The sequence below is a fragment of the Malus sylvestris genome, chromosome 3, assembly GCF_916048215.2.
Source record: "Malus sylvestris chromosome 3, drMalSylv7.2, whole genome shotgun sequence".
NCBI lineage: Eukaryota > Viridiplantae > Streptophyta > Magnoliopsida > Rosales > Rosaceae > Malus > Malus sylvestris.
Genome location: NC_062262.1, coordinates 9,666,902 through 9,688,685, shown reverse-complemented (window position 1 = coordinate 9,688,685; position 21,784 = coordinate 9,666,902). Strand labels below are relative to the sequence as shown.

Sequence of the window (21,784 nt, the reverse complement as noted above, 5' to 3'; positions counted from 1 at the left end):
AGTATCTTTACAAAGACCGTCAATGATAGTGCTATAGACAACCACGTTAGGGTTGCAACCTCCTCCTTCCATCTTCTTAAGCAATTGGATAGCTTCAGTGTTGTTACCTTTCTTGCCTAGGCCCTTTACTAATGTCCGAGAGAGAGAGAGAGAGTTACGATGAATAAAACGATACTTCATCCTCTTGAAAAATATACGCAATATACAATACATATACATACAATAGTAAAACTATATAATAATAGATTGAGATTTATGATGTTTTTATACAATCGGAGGTTGATAAAATATCAATTATGTGTTTTAAAAGTAGAGAATCAGGTGGATTCTGTATTGTGACTTTTCATACTTTATTATAGTCGTAAAGAATGATAGAATCCCATAAAAATTTAATCGGATTTATATAATCACATTCTTAACTAAATTAAGACTGTAACATTTTTTAATTAATACTGAAATTTAATATTTTGTCTATTAATTAAAATATTTAAACCAACATGGTTTGAATGTAAAATTTGATCCATACATACAAAGTTTCCCTAAAGAATATATTTAAGTCCACATCGGGGCATGGATGTGATGCGAGTCCTCCCGATTCCATTGGCAGTTGCCAAAAACAAAGCGAAAACCCGGAAATGAAAGTCTCCGAATAACGCACTTCCAAAACGCGCACACTCTCTCAGATAGAGGCAGTTTCAGATCTGAACGAAGAGTTTCGGATCCGGAGGCAAAAGGAAACGGGCCGAGAAAATGGAGAAGTTCATCGACAACTTACCCGCCATGGATCTGATGCGCTCCGAGAAGATGACCTTCGTCCAGCTCATCATCCCCGTCGAGTCCGCCCACCGCGCCATTTCTTACCTCGGCGAACTCGGCCTCCTCCAATTCCGAGACGTAAGTTTTCCGAAACTCAGATCCGACTCGGTCTTTCGTGAATTCGGTTTGATTTGGCATTGTTCAGTAACCGGAAGTTGGGGTTGATTGATTGGCTTAGGATTGATGATGGTTTTTACTTCAGCTTGTACGGAGGTGTGTTCAAAGTAGTTGAGTGGGTAGCGGGAATTAGTAATTGGGGAACTTAATTTTAGAATTTATGATTTATTTAGTTGAATTCATCTGAAAGTCTGATTTTTCGGGGGGAAAGATTGCGGATTTAGATTGATCTTAATCGGAACACACACACATTGTATTTGATCGCTTTTCGTTTACATTTTCTTATGCTGGTAGTACTTTAGATCTCGGTGTGTTGCATGAATTTCACTGAGGGGTTTCCATGGATGCCATTTCTGCTTGATATTAAGAAGAAAAACAACCCCTACATCCCGAGTGGTGATTTTCTGTGTAGGTTGAGAAATGTTCAGTTTTGTGCTAAGTTATTGATTAAGAGACCGTTTCCGTAAGGATAGAAGATCGTTGTGTACGATATACAGCCGCATGTTTTTCTTACTTGGATTAATTTCCTTTTAAGTTTAAGTTTGTGTACTTGTCATTTGTCAATATTAAGTTTCTATACCAGCTTACTCTACTTACAGTTAGATTTGAGGGATTATAATTTTATATCTTTATTCCATTTGAGTTGACCTATGTCCTTTATGCTTTATCCTATTATTATATAGATCAGGTTAGCTAACTTCATGTGATTGACAAAAGTAGTAAAGTGCTTTTGGGTCTGTGAAACATTGGAACCTTTGTGGCTTTGGCTCAATTGCTATGGGTTTTGTGAATACCACACCTCCTTTGCCATGGGCTCAATTGCTATGGATTCACATTTCCAAGTTGCCAAGTTTTACCGATTTTCGGAATTGATTTTTTTTTACAAGCCTAGATTTCCCAAAGGTTTTATCCTGTCATGTAGATGGTTCCCTGCATATCCACAAGTATTTATGGAACTAATTTGAATTATAACCTTTTTGTATCTAGGTTTTTCTCTATCGATCATGTAATTAGAGTTATTTGGGTCCCCATATATTATGCAATTAATTTTGTGGATAATTTGAACAATTAGCTATACACGTCATAGTTCCAAATGTTATAGGAAAATTGAGGATGTACATGGTTGGTGGTTAATATTTTAGAAGTATATTATGCTCATAGTCGTAACTAAGAAGTGGTTTAAGAGTTTATTTGTCTTTTTCTTTAGAGATGTACTGGGCTTTCTGTAGCACCTAACTATTCCAAGACTTCAGATTGGACATTGTCAAAATCTATCTTAGTCATTCCAGGGAACCAATTCTCGATTCTTGTGAGTGTTGTGGTATGTTTTTCGATTTTAATAGCACTTGGCGGGAAAAGAACAAGCAAAATCCTGAAACTAAAAGCTTTAAATCATATGATGTCTAAATTATAAGTGGTTTGAGATTTCTTTTGTTGATAAAGCTTCAAACCACATGTGGTCTAAATGGTGAGTGGCTTGAGAATCTTTTTGATATATCTCTTTGAAATCAAAGAATGTACCAGACTATTTGAAGACTTAGAAATAGTTAGTGAAATTTGTCTAGTTTGACCTCTGTTTTCAAGGCTTGAAACTGAATAATTCAAAACCACAGCAGCTTGCAATGTAATAGGAGAAAGAGGATATGAATTCTAAGTTTTAAAGAACCCAATGCCCATAAGGAAGAGATGATTTTCACACTCCCGTTTTCTCCTTGTGCAGCCCTCCCTCTTTTCCTAGCCTTAGGATTGAATAGAACAATGAAGAATCAACTGACATAAGAAGGAGAGGAGTGCAGAAGGAGAAAATGGGAGTGTGAAATGGATGGAATAGTACTTAAAACTTTCCTCCGTCTCCTTAACTGGTTATGTTTAAGAAAATTCGAACCACAATCATTAATGATGCCAAACTGTTTTAAGTTTAGCTTATGAAGTAGTGTTTAGCTATTCATACTTTCCTGTGACAGCAACAAAGAGAGCATATAATGTAGTTTTCAGCACTATATGGTGTGTTCCCAGTTTCTACTCTGCTCTGCTCTGTTTTTACTATTTATTGGTGAAACACCTGGATTGTGTATTGGATATAAGCAATGTTATGATAGCATTGAAATTATTCGTTATTTATTTTCTGGTCTCTGCACATACATATAAGTTCTTCAAATGAATATGCAATCTAGTCATTTTTTTTCTAATTTTGGTATCTACTGATTGTCATATTTCTTTTCCTCTCTTTTATGTTTTTACAGTTAAATGCTGATAAAAGTCCTTTCCAACGAACATTTGTTAATCAGGTATATACTCGGATTTGATTAGAACTACAATTGCATTGCAATCTGAATGTTTAGGACTGCAGCATCTATCTTTCTTGAATTGTGGTGGAAGATTTTGCTAATTTAATATTTTAGTGTTTAAATCCTTAAATTTCTGATGTTTTAGAGCCTTTATGCTTTCAGTTTTTAGTGTGCAATGTGCATATTCTTAAATCCTGGGAAAATAGAACCTATGCCCCCCTCAACTTTGCGTTCTGTTCCAATTTGTTCCCTGAGAAAATGATTCTTTCATTTGCCCTCTGTTTTATGAATTTGTTGCAATGTGGGCTTTTGTGCAATCTCATCCAAAATTCTTTAAAAAATGTGGAAGTTTAATGCAAGGGCGCTGACAGAATCTTGGGCGGGGTTGGACGGAAGATCTACATTGCAGAAAATTCATAATATACTGGGTAACTGAGTCAATGTCTTTTTAGGGAATAAAGCAGGATAGATTCCAAAGTTGAAGGGCATAAGTAAATTTTTACCGTATCATTATAAATTTAAATGCCTGGTCTTTCCACTTCTCAGTGTATTGTGTATGACATGTTTTCATAACTTCATTATTCAACATTAAGACTCGATTGTGCATGCCCCCTTTACTTGTTATTTACCAGAAGATAGAAAGGTATGGATATTACACTAGAATAATATTCTACGTTAATCCTATTCTCTGCCTAGAATCTGTGCAAATTACCCTGTATAGTTGACCTCTATATATTCTCAAAGTGACCAAATTTGGAAGTTGGAATTGAAATTCTTAGAAACTGGTGATTATAGTTTTATTCTTATAATTCTATAGTTGATAGTGGTGGATCATGGTAATCAATTGTCATTAATTTTTGTCGTATATCCTCTTGAGGAGTTCTGCAGGTAAAGCGATGTGCGGAGATGTCAAGAAAGCTGCGGTTTTTCAGAGATCAAATTAGTAAAGCTGGTCTACTTTCATCTGTACATCCTGTTTTACAACCAGATATTGACTTAGAGGAATTAGAGGTCTGTTTCTACATCAGTGCTCGTGCATTTGTTTGTAATCTGAAAATTAAAGTCCAAAATTGCACCGACCAATTGTGCCCTTGTTTAGGGAGCATTTGATTCTGTAAACTTGATAGTTTGAATTGTACGTTGCATGAATAATTTCCAGATACAATTAGCCGAGCATGAGCATGAGCTTCTTGAGTTGAACTCTAATAGCGATAGAATTCAACATTCATACAATGAACTCCTCGAGTACAAGATGGTATTGCAAAAGGTAACTGGCTTTATCTTCTCCCTTCAGTATTCGTGATGTATTAGCAGCCTTTTATCAACTTCCCTTTCTTTTAGTATATTTCATTAGGTGCCTCTTGTGCATGCATGTGTTGTGTTGTTTGAAGCTTGGCCTGTGGTCAGGTTTTCTCCAACACCATTTCGTTCATGAATCTCCTGTATTTTGAATTTATTATTTTTAGAAAAGACTTAATTATAAAATCTTACTCCCTTATTCTAGTTTCAATGCTTTTTCTGTGCCTTCCTATATGTTGAAGCCACCAATTTTAGAAACGAATCTCATGAACCCTTACTTCCTAATTCTAATTTCATATGCATTTTTTAGGCGCCTTCTTATATAAATTTATATGGACATTTTCAGGCAAGTGGCTTTCTTGTTTCAAGTAATAGCCATGCGGCTTCGGAGGAGAGAGAACTAGATGAGAATATTTACTCAAATGATCATTATGGTGATGAAGTTTCATTACTTGAGCAGGTACTTGTTGATTATGCCTTACTAGCTTCGATGTGCTTTTGGTGCAAAACCTTTTACTGTGGTTTCATTTATAATTGATTTTGTATTTTACAGGATATTAGACCTGGACCATCTGACCAGTCTGGTTTGAGATTTGTTAGTGGAATTATTTGTAAGTCCAAGGCTCTCAGATTTGAGAGGATGTTGTTTCGTGCTACAAGGGGCAACATGCTTTTCAACCATGCCCCAGCAGATGAACTGATGATGGACCCTTTATCTACTGAAATGGTTTTTTTCTGCCTCTATAAAAGGATCTTTTATTTTATTCTATTTATTTTTTCATGTGGTTTCTCTTAGTTTTTTTTATTTGTAGAATGAGAATTTCTATGCACTTATTTACTAATTCCTCAAAGTTGTGCAGGTTGAGAAAACAGTTTTTGTAGTGTTCTTCTCTGGGATGCAGGCAAAAACAAAGATTTTGAAAATTTGTGAGGCCTTTGGTGCAAATTGCTATCCTGTTCCTGAAGATACAACTAGGCAGAGGCAAATAACTAGAGAAGTATGTATTCTGTGTAGAATGTTGGAAGTTCATTTATTTTTATATTGGAGACAAGTTTCAAGCTTTAAGAGGGAATCCATTTCTTATGAACATGTTTACAAAACTTTATGTTTCAATGTTTTTTTGTATTTGATGTGTGTTTGATGGCATCATTAGCAACTACTCCCTTTAATATTTTTTGTGGTGTTATATAGCCTATACTACTTGCAGGCCGTGCTAATTGTAACGACAGAAGCTCTATTCTGTTTTGCTGAAAGTTCAGGTTTTGTGTTGCAGGTTTCATCACGTCTTGCTGAATTGGAAACAACCTTGGATGCAGGGATTTGTCACAGAAATAAGGCCCTTGCATCTGTAGGGTTTCACCTAGCAAAATGGATGAACATGGTAAGAAATTTCTGCAGCTTGTCTCTGGTTAACTGTTATTTCTGACAAAAAAATATTTTGCTAATATATGACTAACGGCTGCATGGGTGATTTAGTTTTATCCTGACAACTTTGTTATGTTTTCTACCCTCTCTCCCAGGTAAGAAGGGAGAAAGCTGTTTATGATACATTGAACATGCTAAACTTTGATGTTACAAAAAAATGTCTTGTTGGAGAGGGCTGGTGTCCTATATTTGCGAAACCTAAGGTAACTTGTGTTGCCTTCTTCATCAAACTTTTTGTTATAAAGCGGGTATAATATATCAATTCTTTATTTGCAAAAACTGAGGTAACGTATATGTTTTATGGTTCAACAGATTCAGGAGGCACTGCAACGTGCTACATTTGATAGCAATTCGCAAGTGGGAGTAATATTTCATGTGATGGATGCAATAGATTCACCTCCTACATATTTCAGAACCAACCGCTTCACAAGTGCATTTCAGGAAATTGTTGATGCATACGGGTTAGTTAAAATATGCTGCTCACCACTTTCTTCTATTTTTTGAAAGGACATTGGCTTTAAATTGATGCTTCATTTTCCATGTAAATGATTGGTATTCGGGATTCAGAATTACATTCTGTTCTTACATGGTTCCAATGTATTAAAAGCGTGAGGCGTGGGCGAGGTGTTCGAGGGATAGCCCAGCCTAGGCATGAGGCGAAGCCTCACGGGACCTAATTTTTTTGATATATACACTGAGCGTACACATATTATATTAAAAAAGAAGAAGATTATTAATCAATAATCATCCTGAGCACACACATATATTATAAATATATATACACACATATATATATATATACATATATTATATTTGATATATATATATACATTTATAAAATAGAGGAAGAAAAGCACAATGAGCACACATAACAATGCCCACAGACAGCACACATATCCATTATATAAAAAAATAAAAATCAGAAAAAAAAGGCACGATAGTGGAAGGAAGAGGTATGAGGCAGTTAAAACCCTACCCAAAATTTGGGTTTGGGAGTTTGAAAAAAAAAAAAGAAAAAAAAACCCTAAGGCGCTCCTAGGCGGCTCCGGCGAAGCCTTCTGCCCACTCCCTCAAAACAGAGGCGGCAACCCTCACACCCAGCCTCAGAGGATGCCTAGGCGCGCCCTGAGGTGAGCCTTTTAAAACATTGCATGGTTGACAACTGGTAGGTGTTTTATGGTCGACACATTTGGAAGGAAGCCAATGTGCTGGTACAAGTGATTTAGTACACACATCATAGTTATTTTCAGTTGACATTTGAACTAAAAAGTAGAAAATATCTGCTGTACAACCTACTAAAGGGTGGAGCTTTGATTGTTAGGGTTTTGTTTAGGTATGGGATGGGAGGGAGGGGGAGGTGGTGATTTTGCAGCAAGTTGTTAAAGAAACTATGATTAGGCAACAATTCCCCTCTTTAGTAGCAGTTCTGTTAGCATTTTTCATAACCTTATGAAAATTGTAAGTGAATCAATTTAAATAAATCAACCCAATAGTTGTTTTCCGCCATGGCTTGTCAAAAAACCCAATAGTTGTTTAGCTGACCAGCAATACTGGAATTGTGGTCTAGCAATAGAACTGATATTTGTCTAATGAATTTGGCAGTGTTGCAAGATATCAAGAAGCCAACCCTGCAGTTTACACTGTTATTACATTTCCGTTTCTTTTTGCTGTGATGTTTGGGGACTGGGGTCATGGAATATGCTTATTGCTTGGAGCATTAGTTCTTATAGCTCGTGAAAGTAAACTCAGTGCACAGGTGTGTCCTTACTATCCAAAGACATTTTATTTGATTGTAATGAATCATTATTGCTATGGTTAATAAAAAAATATTATTCTTCTAGGTGCTTCAATCATGTACCATTTTCCAGTTCACAAATGTTGACTATTAGCTTCTATTAAAAATTTAAAAGTACATCTTTTGCACTCTCCAGAAGCGGTCGAATGATATGTTGTAATCCTAACCACTTTCACTATCGCCCTGAGCTTTTTCATGGCTGTCAATGTTACTGTGTCTACACTATTCAGCAACAGAAACAGTGATAGCCACTGTCAATATAACAGAGCCTGCATTTATTGGGGTCCAAGGGAACACTGCAGCCATGGTTTAGTCAGCAACCTACCACCAATATGATATCTTGACCTAGATTTGCATATCCCACGTCTTGGCTATTCTTATAGAGGTACCGATGATACAGCAGAATAATAAAAGCAGTAACAGCAGCTGTAGTAATAATATATTTTCTAAGGGAGCAAGTAGGATAAGCTTTCATTTCTTATCAAGTGAATTGCTGAAACTATTTCTAATCCTAGTAGCTAATGTTTGAGAGGAATGACCCTAAAAGGACAAGGACTTGATGATAATGCTGTGATCTTTGAACACATGATTTTGATGTTTCAATTTTCGTCTTAACGAAAATATTCTGGTGTCTCAAATGCAAGGAAAAAACATGCATTTAACATGTGAAATAGAAATATAAAATTGTGTCTTTCAAACGTTTATTAACGAAAGTTTTCATATTACTTCCTACCAGAAACTTGGGAGCTTTATGGAGATGTTATTTGGTGGGCGATATGTACTTCTCTTGATGTCCCTATTTTCAATCTACTGTGGGTTGATTTACAATGAGTTCTTTTCTGTTCCTTTTCACATATTTGGCGGGTCTGCTTACAAATGTAGAGATACTGCTTGCAGGTAGTCTCTCTATTTTAAGTCTTCTACTCTACAATTGCCTTAATATGTTGTATCTTGTATTAAAGTCACCTTCAACCGGGTTGTATGTTTCACATTGTACCGCTCGGTTCTATTCTTTTAGAGAATTGAGGTTTCTGGAATCTATGTGCTTATACCTGTCTGCTGTTGCACTGCTTGCATTGGCTTAATTACAGATCAATGCTTATAGAATTTACAATATTTTCCACTTAATCTGAAACTATCAAAATATTCACAAAAATTAATTCATTAATCTAAAGTTATGCTACGCCATTGTTTTGGATGGATTTGGGGTTTCATTGCCTCCTCCAGGGGTCATTTCTAAGGATGAAAGGGGTCATCCCTTGTTTGATCCATGGGGGTTCTCTCCACCTTGATTGATGGAGTTTGGTGTATTCTTTTGGAGTTTTTGTCTGGGCCATGGTGCACTATTGCTGTGTCCTACAGAATGTCCAACTTGTTAATGTGCATCATTGTGGCACTTGCACTCCTTTCTCCCCTTTTACACCCCTGCACTTCTGTTCAAATCTATTACTGACTTTTGATATACTTAATTATAACTGTTCTTTGTTAGGCATTTCTAGTGTTCTGTTTGTTTGACATTTTCTCTCTCACTTTTATGTGTAACTCTTGAAAACTATCCCATCTTTTATGATAGATAAATACATGTCTTTCCTAAGAAAACTGTATACTTATCATCAACTTGTCTTCTTTTGAGCAGTGAGGTGCACACTATTGGCTTAATCAAGTACCGAGATCCATACCCATTTGGTGTGGATCCCAGTTGGCGTGGAAGTCGTTCTGAACTGCCTTTTCTGAATTCTCTCAAAATGAAAATGTCAATTTTGTTGGGTGTTGTGCAAATGAACTTGGGAATACTACTAAGTTACTTCAATGCAAGGTTTTTCAGCAGCTCGCTTGATATATGGTGCTTCTCTGCTCTTCAAATGTTTTTATTTTTTTATTTTTTATTTTTTCAGTTTGCCACGTGTTTGACTTCGAAATGAGGTGTACACAAGTTTGAATTATTCTCCATCTTGTTAGGTACCAGTTTGTCCCACAGATGATCTTTCTTAACAGTCTTTTTGGATATCTTTCACTTCTTGTTGTCATCAAGTGGTGCACGGGATCTCAGGCAGACCTCTATCATGTAATGATTTACATGTTTTTAAGTCCAACCGACGATCTTGGTGAAAATCAATTATTCTGGGGCCAAAGACCACTTCAGGCATGAATTCTGCTCCTCTTTTTTAGTTACTTCGTCTGTGCAACTTCTTAAGTTCGTATTGTGGTTAACAAACCTCTGGTTTTGCAGATCATTTTGTTGCTTTTGGCTTTAATTGCAGTTCCATGGATGCTCTTTCCAAAACCTTTTATTTTGAAGAAGCTTCATACGGAGGTACTGTGGAGTAACTTGCTTAGGCATCTGTTCTTGAGTTTTAAGATGGTAGTGGGATAAAATTACTAGTAAAATTCTCTTCGATGTTTCTGCATTTGTAAGTATTTTTAAAATTTGATTAACTAGTGATTAGTATCATCAACTGGTAATGGGGACTCGGTTAACTTATGAGAGGTATACTTGTCTTCGACTCACATAGGTATTTGAGGCAAGATGTAAGGAGCTTGAGAAGATATGATGCGTAATGTTATTTAATGTTTGTTTCCAGAGGTTTCAAGGTCGTGCGTATGGGATGCTTGGCACCTCAGAGATGGATCTTGAGGTGGAACCTGATTCTGCGAGGCAACATCATGAAGAATTTAATTTCAGTGAGGTATTTGTACACCAGATGATACACTCCATAGAGTTTGTTCTGGGTGCTGTTTCAAATACGGCTTCATATCTACGACTATGGGCTTTGAGGTATACCTATATTTATTTTTCTTCTTTTTCCGTGGTTTTCTTTCATCTATGGGGTAGCTTTTGTTTCATACCTGTTACTGCTATTACAGCTTGGCGCACTCAGAATTGTCGACCGTTTTCTATGAGAAAGTTCTCCTCCTTGCTTGGGGGTGAGTTCCAACCCTCTAATTCTTTATCATTGCATACATGTGCATATGAATGGTAGTTCTCCTCATTTTTTTTCCTGCTTTTGGACACACGAAATCTAATCCAGGTTGTAGTCTAGATCTACTGCGATATTTGAAGGGTCTGCACATATTGGTCAATTGTTAACGTAATTCTGAAAATTTGTAACAGGTATGACAGCTTCATTATCCGGTTAATTGGGTTATCAGTTTTCGCCTTTGCAACTGCATTCATACTACTCATGATGGAGACACTAAGTGCTTTTCTCCATGCCCTGCGTCTTCATTGGGTAGAATATCAAAACAAATTCTACCACGGAGATGGCTACAAGTTCAAACCTTTTTCCTTTGCCTCCATAACCGAGGATGAAGATTAGTCCACTTGTATGTCAGTTTTCTTGTTCTTCGGAAGGAAAGGTATTAGCGCAAAGAAGGGCAGAGCTCTATCTTCGGAAGGAAATGGAATTTGAGAGAGCCATATTTCAGGCGGCATAGAGGAGGAAGATGCTCGATTTTGACCTAGAAATGTAGAGTCGTGGCTCATATTCTTCGGTGTAATGTTGGTACAAAAGGTTCCAGATAAGAGTCGCGGTTAGTTCCCTTCATAGATGTAGTTACTTTGTTTTGTATTTCGTTTATATCTAATCGAGGAGGGAAATTAGATTCACCGATTGTAAAGAGGAGCCGGGGAATCGTCTTACAGTGTAGCTTTTACGGGACTTTAGTTACTTTAGCTGACACACACACGCACAGTAAGTGCGGATTTTGCTGGGAATTGGTCCTGGACCCTTTACAGTTGTGACATGTATAAGTTCATGAAAATCACAGATTCAAAGGCATTGGTTTTTGTAAGGAAATATATAATTTGGATAATTCCAATCTCAAATAAATCCTTTTGCACCTGAAAATTGATAGCTTATTGTATTTGTCCGTTCTTAGTAGTGAACAAAAGGTTACGGGTTCAAGTTGTGGAAATACTCTTTGCAAAACAAGGATAAAATTGCGTATAATAGATGTTCCTTCCAAACTTCTCAGTTTCATGAGAAGTCATGCATGCTAGTTATGCTAGTTATAACCAATGAGTTTTGTATTTGGACCGAAGCGTATTTATTGGCACCCAACTATATAGTTGACATTCACTTTCAATCTAGTGTTATGGGTATCTCTTTGTTTAGTAGAGCTTAAAGCAATAATATCACTTATATTAAAAGAAAAGTTGTTGACCCTTTAGTTTTAACCAACTCATTTAAAATGAAAAGGAATTTGAAGTCATCCGATGCCTCCATCAACCATCAAGTCGCGATTTGTGATTGCAAAGCTCATCTCTTCTTTTCCTTTATACTCTAAATCTAAAAATTTACGAAATTCATAATTCTTAACAGGTGAAACAGATTGTGCCATTCTACAGGTTAACTTGTATGTCGAGTTTGTTAGCTTAACGGGTAATGGATGTGCAAATCCATTAAGAAAACGGATCATGTCACCACGTTGGAATAAGAGAAATGACCCGATCGTATCATTGATCTAACGATCCATACGTCCATGTTGGAGGTGAAATCACCCTTATGCCCAGATTAATCGTCCTCGACTCAAAGTTGACCACAAGGGTGCTTTCGTCATTTCCTCTCGGTAGTCACGTGCTCGCACGGTCTATTTGTCCCCACCCCCCCGTTCAGCCTTTTGCCGCTCGTCGACCCTTTGAAAAATTGAAGATCCACAAACAAATAAACAAACACTTTGCACACTCCATTACTCTACTCTGCACACCCATTTGATTCGACCATTTCTTCCACCCGTAACAACTTCCTCCGATCATTCGATTTTTCTAGATATCCAGAGAGAGAGAGAGAGAGAGAGAGAGAGAGAGAGAGAGATGGAGTCCGACGTCCCACTCATCGAAATCGCAGGAGAAGACGACTCGCTGCTTCAATTGACCCACGGTGACACCGTTTCAAGCAGCAGCACTAGCAAAATCTCCAAAGACGACGCCTTTTTCTTCTGCTCGCCTCTCCAAACCCGCAGATCCAAGCCACTCGGTTAGGGTTTTCTCTTATACTTTCGTTGAATCTATGCTTCGTCTCTTGTACTTTGTTTTGGCTGTCTAGGGTTTTGTTTCCCCTTTCAATTTGAATAATGTGGACTCAATTTGACCTCTGATTAGCTCAGTAGGGCGAAATCTGTCTGCTAATTGATCAACATTTACATGTTTATATGTATATTTACATAATTGGACCTACATTGCATGACGTATAATGAAAAATCATTGAATTGTATTGCAGAAGGTGTGGTGGTGAGTGAGAATTCCAAAAAGCCGAGTTCTACGCTTTGTAGAGAGAATGCGAATGCAAATAAAGAGAATACGGTTGCAAATAAATTAGAAGAGCAAAAACTCAGCCTCCTGCCGCAGCAAATGAAGAGGAAGAAGAAAGGGGGTGGATACAATTTGCGCAAAAGCCTTGCTTGGGATCGAGCCTTCTTTACCGATGAAGGTTTATATTTTGGTTTATGAGTTTGAGAAATAATTTTTGATAGAAAAGAAAATTAAAGATTGGATTTTTTCTTTCCCATTTTGGTATTCTGTCAGGTGTACTAAATTCCGAGGAACTATCCATGATTAGCGGGAATGCAAATTCTAATGGGTTGTTGTCAGTTATTGAGGAAGACACAAATAGCATTACTGATTCAGCAGATCTACATGTTATTGAAGAAAATTTATTCAAGGTTTTGCCGGAAAGTCCTTCAAATAAGAAGGATAGGACTGTTGGTGGCAGTCCATTACCAAAGCATGACTCGTCAGCTAAAGATAAAGTAGCACCAGGTTCCGCGGTTAGTTCTCAAATCTCTTATAGGATGGCAAAGTTTTCTTTTAAGTGAAGGTTGTTTGATTGGAGTTGTGTGAACTTCCTGAGTGTTTCAAAATTTTAGGCCAAGCGGAAGGTGCTTTCAGCCCGGGATATTAATAGAAGTGGCTCAAAACGCAGTGGTTGCCCTCGACCTGTGGCCTCTTCTTCATATCCTTTTGATTAATTTTCTTTTTGTAGGAGTTTTGTTGAATCTTTTGTTACTAAGATGAGTTTTTGGGAAAGTTGGCCTTGACTAATGGGAACTGTTAAAAGGCCTGCGAATGTGAATACCATGAAATCACCAATTAAAGAACCAAAAGTTTCTAAAATACCGGTTCCAAGACCAGATTCCTGTCTGCTTTCTAGGACTTCCAAGAATGTTACAGTTGGTGCAAATGATTTAAAGCGGAATCAGATTGCTCATCCTGGTAACATTTTTATATACATTGTTACTGCAATTAATTACCAAAAATATTTTGCTGTGGTGAGATATCTGAGGAAGATTTGTATATTTGACTACTTCTAGAGGGCTTTGTTGTCTAATATGTTTCTACTTTCTTAAAAGTTAAAGAAATTAAATTTTCACGTTTGAATCAGAAGTAAATTATTTGTTTATATTCTGTTAACTACTACTTTCTCATACAGCAGTGAAATTGAACAACACCAAAAGTGGGCCAAATAATGTGAAAGTCACTCCTAATGGAAATTTTTTAACTTCCAAAAGTTCTGTTCGACAAGCCAGAAGGAATGTGGTGAGAACTTGTAACTTAGTAGTCTCTGTAAATTAACTACTAGATATATTTGGGACTATAACTGGCTGACATTTCCTTAGTATGGTGTGCTGTTTGTTATTTATAAGGATTCATATGCTTACTGTGTTGTGAATTTCAATAATTTTGCAGGCCAGCTTGGTGAAGGGTTCTCCAACCAAAATATCCTGTCCACCGACTTTTGAAGCAAATAAGGGCTTAGAGGGGATATCAAAACAAGCAGTTCCTTCAAATGGTCATGCAGCATATGGCCTTGGTGACAGATCCAGAAAAACTGCAGTTCCACATATGATTCCAAAGCAAGCCCTTCCTTCTAACGCTCATGCATCATGTGGCCGTAATGATAGATCCAGAAAACCTGCAGTTCCTGAGGTGAACTCAAAACAAGCACTTCCTTCGACCAAGCATGCATCATATTGCTGTGATGACAGATCCAGAAAAACTGTAGTTCCTCTCCCTCTTTCTGGTGTGGTACATCCTCGACCCCCAACATCAAAGCCATCAGGTTTGCGGATGCCATCACCATCGCTGGGTTTCTTTCATCAGGTATTTTTCTAACTGCTCTATTGCTGCATAAAAGAATTATGATACTTTCAAATTTCAATGTCTGATTTTTATTGCTGCAATTTTGATTATTTGTTTGCAGCCAAAACCTTCTTCTTTGCCTAGTCCTTTGAAGACAAGCTCTCAATCATGCGTTATTCCTAATTTGAGGCAAGCGGGCCCTGTAGATCCAATTCATGAATTTCAGCTGCCCTCTTCAGTTGGGGAAAAGCAAAATGTGACCATGGATGGCACAATAACGGGATATAATGATGTCACAATAACAGGAAAGAATGATGTCCATTGCTCAAGTTTGGATTGCTCCGTTTTATCTATTGTGAACCCTGCCACAAAGAGGATAGTGGAATCATTCTCGCTAGTAACAGATATGCAGAAGGCAGATCTGAAGGTTAGGTCTAGCTCAAGTAATTGTGATATGACAGATAATAAGCAGAAGTTCGATAGAATTCCTGTTCATGAAGACCAAATATCTATGGGACAAGCAGAACCATATATTACCGAAAAGGTTGTTCACATGGAAGAGGTAGAATTTCAGAGGAATGACGATAAACTTCTTTCACAGAGGGGAACCTGTGAACAGTTGGATGAAGATGATAATAGCATGAATGTTGCTTTTGTACTTCCTCCAAAAATTAAAGATACTGATAATTCGCAGATTACATCCCACCTTAGTTCCACGGTGAAATTTCCTGGTGTTTTTGGCAGAGTCATAACCGACCATCAACTTCTTGAAGACAAACCCATTGTTTCTCCCCAGAAGAATTGCTGTGTTTTTTCAAAGTCCAAGTCTGAAGATGCTAGTTCTGTCAATAGTACTTCAGTATCATACGTTGATCAGTCTAGCGGTGATCGTGACAATAAATTGCATGGGGAACAAGGTGATCTGTCTAAACCTTTGACCTGTGAAGGAGATCAAATGGTATGGGAAAATAGTGGTAGTTTCACCAAGGAATGTCAAACTTCTGAAGAGATGCAGACCTACAGTTGTGTGAAGGTTGCAGATGTCAGTCCAAAAGTCCAAAATTCTAGTGCAACCGACTCTGATGCTTTGTGTGACTCTGGATTTGGTGACCGCTCAAATAATGGTGGTACATTTGACAAAATGAGTGAGAACCCACAGGAGGAAGATGCACAAATGCTGACTCTAAGTGGAAGATTAACAGATGAAATGGATGACGCTGACCGGAGGACTTCTGCTTCAGATAATTGTCAATTGGTGAAAACTGATTGTGGAAACAAAAAGCCTGAACAGCTAGACCTTTCAAATTCCTGCTATACCGGAGAACAGGTTTTCCAGGAAAATATATTGCGCTTAGATGATTATGTATTGGATGGATTCAGTACTATCCCTGAAGAATCCCGGCAGAAAATTGCTCTTCAATGTGTTGATTTAAAAGAAACACACGGAACTGGTGCCTGCAGAAATGAATCAGAAGTTTCTAAAACCCTTTCTCTAATGCCACTTGCTATGCCAGATTGCAGGTCCAATGGGGCAGCAATAGTGGAGTCCCAGGACAATTTTGCTTCAGTGTTGGAAGACAAAGCAATGGTTGAGAGTTACAACCTTGACTCTATGAATGACTCTCAGCTTAATTGTCAAGATTGTTGTTTGGAGTTGGAGAGTGTGGATGAAGTTCAAGCCATAGGTGAAGTGACTGCTATGAATGCCAGTTTCTTGAAAAGTGGAGATTTCACGTCCCAGCTAAACCTGAAAGTGCTATTTCAAGATACTTCAGTAGAGCCGAATAATTTGATGGGTGATAAAATCAATTTCAGTGGAGAGGAAATTAGTGTGATGAGTGCACGTTGCTTAAATGCAGAAGATAGAATACTGAATCAGAGTCCAGAGGTTCATGTGAGTTCACTTGAAGGTAGAGAATCTTTTGAAGAGCCCCTTACAGATAACACTGGGAATTGTGCAGATATCAGCTCAAAAGTGAACGATTTAGGTGGAAGTGGGTCTCAAAGTTCCCATGGTTTATCTAAGCATAAAATCTTGGATGAAGAAAATAAACAAGTTGATGAAGGTAGTGACATAATTAAGGAACTAGCTCTTGGAGATCTGCGAGAACATACCTCAGTCTCAAACTATGCATGCTCAGCAGTTGTTAATAATGTATATGAAGAACTAGCTGGATGTCCTGAGCTTCATCATCCAAATATTGATGTTATACGAGTGTCCCAGGATATTAACCCTGGGTCTTGTTTGAATGGTACTTTGCTTGCAAACAACAGTTCCTGTAAGGATTTTGTGGAAACTGTACCCGAGGTTGTTTTTAATGACTATAATGCTTGTGGAAGTGAAACAAAGAGTTCCAAAGTAGGACCAGCAATGCATGACTGCACACCTGATTTGGAAGAAAAGGCTGACTACTTACAGATGGAAGTTGCAGAGGGTTTCAGTCATGACTATAAGCTAAGCAACCAAGCTGCTTCTCTGGAGGCTGATTCGTGTGCAACAGCCACCACTGGAGAAACTTCAGTGTCAACTTTGGCATTAAATGCCTGGGGAGGAGAATTATGCTCATCTGTCATTTCTGATCGAACATCATCAAGTGGAAGTATTCTGCAGGATAATGAAGTTAATGCACTGAAAGGCAATTTAGCAGAGGAATCCGAAATTGATTTCAATAATCATACTTTTAACAGTGAACTGCAGCATGAATTAGAAGATTCCTTGCACCCCGCAGAAGATAAGGAGGCAACAAACGAGCTGTAAGTTCCAAAAAAACATAGATCAGTTTTATCTGCTTATATTTGTGTCAGTGTGTTGTCCTTGTGTTCCTTTAAGCCATTTGGTGCACATCTTTTATAGATTGAAATTTCCATGCGAAATTCAGTTATCCCTGTCTCTTTTTGCAGTAAGAAATCTGGGAGTGATAGGAAGCCAGAGGGCCTTGTAATAAAGCCTCCATCAGATGCTGTTCCATTCTCTGACGAATGGTTAGCTGCACTTGAAGCAGCCGGAGAGGTAATACTTGTACTACTAGTCTTTCATCTGCACACTATAACTTATAACACGCAAACTGCTTTTGTTATCCATGTCAGCATTTTATAACTTTTTGTTTTGACATACCAATTGTCTCCTGGGACTACAACTACTTAATTTGGTTTGGATCTTCAAATGTACGTAATAATGTAATTATTGCTTTTTCTTCAAACCAATAAGATTACACACTACTAACCACATTTATGAAGACGAAAACAAACCATAGCAAGTAGTTCTGAACTTCCGGTTGATCCAATGCCTGTGGCGTTTGGATGCCTCTATTTTATTCTGACCAAACATTTTGATTATTCTCTAGTTCTCGGTTTTGATACAAGACACATTTTGTAGTCTCTAGCATGATAGTAGTTATCTTATACCGAGTGTTTCTACAGGAAATTTTGACAAAGAAAAGTGGCGCTGTACAAAATTCACCCCCCAACAAATCTCAACCTCAACTGGGTCCATGGTCTCCGGTATGGTTTTGCTTCCTAGACGGTCATCTATTCATTGTTTACAGATGTACCAATGAGCTGATGCGCTGACACTGTTTTTGAATTTCAGGTGAAGCGAAAAGCTAATCAAGTAATCGGACCATTCGATTGTACAAAACATACCAACAACGTCCCCTCTACTTCTCAATAACCTTCGAGCGTAAGAGGATTCCATCCGCCTAATCATTCCATGCCACACTAACTATTTCGCACCATTCTTTTTCTTTGATCCTCTCCTTTTGTTGTAGTGACTAGCTAACTATCTATACAGACATTTTCCACATTTTCTTGTTCTGAAAACATTCAAAATCTAGAAATTGTTTCATTTCTTACCTTATACCGCTATGGTTTTGCCTTCATTTTATTGATATAATGTTAGTTGTACAGTCATGTTACTCTCGTAAACATGGAGTTCAATTTTGAACCTCTTCCGAGAGAGGTTGCCGATCTATCTGTGTACACAAGTAACAAAGAGAGTACTTTTTAATGCCACGGATAATGTGCCGCCTTATTTGAGCTTTAAACACTGATTGAGCTAGATCTAACAAGGAAATCTCCGAACACAGATTCTTAACCTTAAAGTAAAATTTAGAGATTGAGAGGTCACCTTGAGTTGAATTTGCCAATTCATTTTACAACATTTGTCCCCTTTCGATGTCTCCCGTTATCCGATATATCTTACACTGTTCAAACAACATGTGAGAAACAAATCCTTTCAGCACAAACTTGGCTTTTACTTACAAGAATTACCGTACTAGTGAACTAATTGCAAGAATCCGTAATATGAAAACAACGATATAACCCCAGACATTACTAGGTGGACTTACCCAACACACCTTTGTCATTCGTAACTGCTGAAGTGGACCTAATTTTCAAGGGTAAAAACGTCAAATTGTACAACAGAAAATCCATTAAGTTTAAGGGAAGATTAGCACCAAAAAGGGTCTTCACAAAACTCGATCTATAAAATTACAATAAAGCAATATTAAGCAAATTTTAAGTACTTTGTTGAAAGCCAAGCTCATTAGAAAAAAGTATAATGATTATTGGAATCGTTAAATTTCATGTTCATGTGAGAATAATAACACTCAAGTCATATTGTGATCAGTGTTCGAAAAATCACCCTAGGCACTAGACGGTGGTTTACCGTCGCGATTTTGCCATAAGCATTAGGTGGGCTTATGTCGAGAATTGAATCTGAAAAAATTTTAGTTGCAAAGTCGGTGGCAGACTCGCTAAGAAGATGATGATTTGCCCTTGGTATGACTAAACCTAGACGATGTTGTTCCTCTCTCATACTTATTGTTTTGTATCTCTTTATCCTCTGTAAATGGACTCCACCATCTTCCTCTTTGCTAACCTTTTGTTTTGGGTATATTTTTGTTCACCACCCTATTGATTACCATTTGATGAGTTTGATTTAATTTATCAACTGCACAAATCTCGAAATTTAAACTAATCTAACAGTAATTAATAAGGTGATCAACATCTAACAATAATTAATAAAGTGGTAAGCAAGATGAAAACTAAAATGAAAGAACTCTCCTAAAGAGAGAATCTAAAATCAACAAATTCTGAGTGAATTTCTTGTAATTATTGAACGAAATCAAAATAAAAATGGCAAAATAGTGATGCCCTCCACGTCTTCCCGGCTAGTTTCTCGAAAAGCGCCACGTCTCACAGTTCCAAATCCATTAAAAACCGTGACAATTGGAGCTAAATCCTTTGTGTTAGTTGTGAGCGTGGGCCAAAAGACGGAGAGAAGGAAGAGAGATGCATAAGGATTTTCGCAACCTCAAGGCTAAATGTAGGGCTGACTGCAGAATAATTTTCTTTGTTTCCTCTTCAGACGTCTAGTTTTTTTTTTTTTTTTTTTTTTTTTTTTTTTTGGTCTTTAGTGATTAAACCTTGGTGTTAGTTTAGATATTGTTTGGGAACCAAAAATTTAGTTAACAATTTGGGGATTATAGCAGTATATATCCAAACAACTAAGGAATACAAAAACCAAAAATGAAAAGGACTGGGAACTACTTGATATTTGGATAATAAGGGCATTGACACCCTAATACAATAGTAAAAGTGCAAAACACTTCAGAACGTGGAGAATTTAATTGGGTCAGAAATTACAGTTACCCTTTTTGGTAACTAATTAGAATTATTATATAACAAGGTGCGCTGAGAGGGAAAACCATGCTTATCACTGAAACTTAAAAAAAGAACACAACCTTTTGGCCGAAGGACCAACATCGAAAGCCTTTGAAACCGTAACCAGCCCTTTGAAAACCAAACACTCCAAGAGCACTGGCACTTACATCATCATGCACTTATCGTCTTACAGAGCTTTTGAAGAGCTAAAGCTATTCCATTCAATCGATCGCACAATATATGTTCGACTGCTGGGTTTACGTTTTGATCCTAACCAATATAAGCTTGTCATAGCCTTTTGGTATTTTCTGGACACAGAAACTCACTACAATTTTATGGCGGGCACGTCAGATTTATATGACTCGGACCTGTATGCTTTAGCGTGCGAGTCGATCATGCACTTACACTATCTGCATTCAAATTAAGCTCCTCTGGCGTTGGAGGAAATTGATAGCCAGTTCCGAACATTTTGTCTTCTTCTTCTTACCAAAAATATTCCACTTGAGTTTGTGTTTGAGAACAAGAAGGCCAGGGAAGAGGTGAGGAGATTTATTGACAATGTCTTCGATAGAGCTTTTTGGGATATAATTATAGTCCCATCATATCCATATTTGTATCATATACCCAGTGCTTTCCAGCAAACCAATTTGTTGAATGGTCCAATAGTACAACAAGGGTTTCAGCATAATTATTCACTTAACCAGCAGGGTGATGATATTGTTGAGGCTCAACCTCGTCTATTGCCACCCCAAGAAGCATATGATGATGTGCATCAACCTAGTGTTGACAACAATGATAGAACTTTATTCTTGACTTTCTCAAAGGGTCATCCTGTTTCAAATGAAGAACTCAAAAGCTATTTAAACAGGTCGTCAAAGCTGTTTCAAAAGCTATTTAAGAAGAGGACTTTAGTCTAGTCTCTTTTTTTCATTGATTACTCAACTTTTATTGAATGGTTACACATTTTGCACCAAGGTTTTTTGTGATAGAAATTCAGCAACTGCCGAGATGTGCATGTAGTTAAGTTGGGGCAATATCGGTGCGGTAATTAGTAGCTGACTGTTGACCAGATGTTGAAATTTAACAGTTTGTACCATCTAAACCGACCATAATAACTTGTTGAATCAAAGATGGCACAGCATATGGTTAGTTGAGATGGTACAACATATGATCAGTTTTGTGTGTCAAGATATGTATGGCTTTACTATTGATTTATTATCATCATCTTCAATAATATTTAACTCATCATGTATATGCAGGAAATTTGGAGATAGTAGTCAATCTTTATGAAGAAGCCTGTT

The 21,784-nt window shown here is 37.4% G+C and overlaps 2 protein-coding genes across 3 annotated transcripts; both read left to right on the top strand.

Moving 5' to 3' along the window:
• The first annotated feature begins 560 nt into the window (after positions 1-560).
• Positions 561-11,589, top strand: LOC126615070 (V-type proton ATPase subunit a1-like). The gene is made up of 18 exons (XM_050282786.1): positions 561-894; positions 3,177-3,221; positions 4,110-4,232; positions 4,381-4,488; positions 4,867-4,980; positions 5,074-5,247; positions 5,381-5,518; positions 5,795-5,902; positions 6,042-6,149; positions 6,259-6,407; positions 7,549-7,702; positions 8,478-8,638; positions 9,378-9,584; positions 9,701-9,884; positions 9,972-10,055; positions 10,324-10,517; positions 10,607-10,666; positions 10,854-11,589. Exons 1-18 carry the CDS (start codon positions 751-753, stop codon positions 11,056-11,058), a joined length of 2,460 nt encoding a protein of 819 aa, XP_050138743.1. The 5' UTR covers positions 561-750; the 3' UTR covers positions 11,059-11,589.
• A 762-nt stretch (positions 11,590-12,351) lies between these two features.
• LOC126615069 (uncharacterized) lies at positions 12,352-18,675 on the top strand. Of its 2 annotated transcripts, none has more exons than XM_050282785.1 (11): positions 12,352-12,717; positions 12,961-13,170; positions 13,266-13,507; positions 13,607-13,692; positions 13,789-13,952; positions 14,173-14,276; positions 14,427-14,840; positions 14,941-17,573; positions 17,721-17,829; positions 18,240-18,320; positions 18,409-18,675. In XM_050282785.1, the coding sequence occupies exons 1-11, from the start codon at positions 12,555-12,557 to the stop codon at positions 18,487-18,489; spliced, it is 4,287 nt and encodes a 1,428-aa protein (XP_050138742.1). In that variant the 5' UTR covers positions 12,352-12,554; the 3' UTR covers positions 18,490-18,675. The 2 variants fall into 2 exon arrangements, with proteins under 2 accessions (XP_050138742.1, XP_050138741.1); XM_050282784.1 differs by having other exon boundaries at positions 14,170-14,276.
• The last annotated feature ends 3,109 nt before the right edge of the window (positions 18,676-21,784 follow it).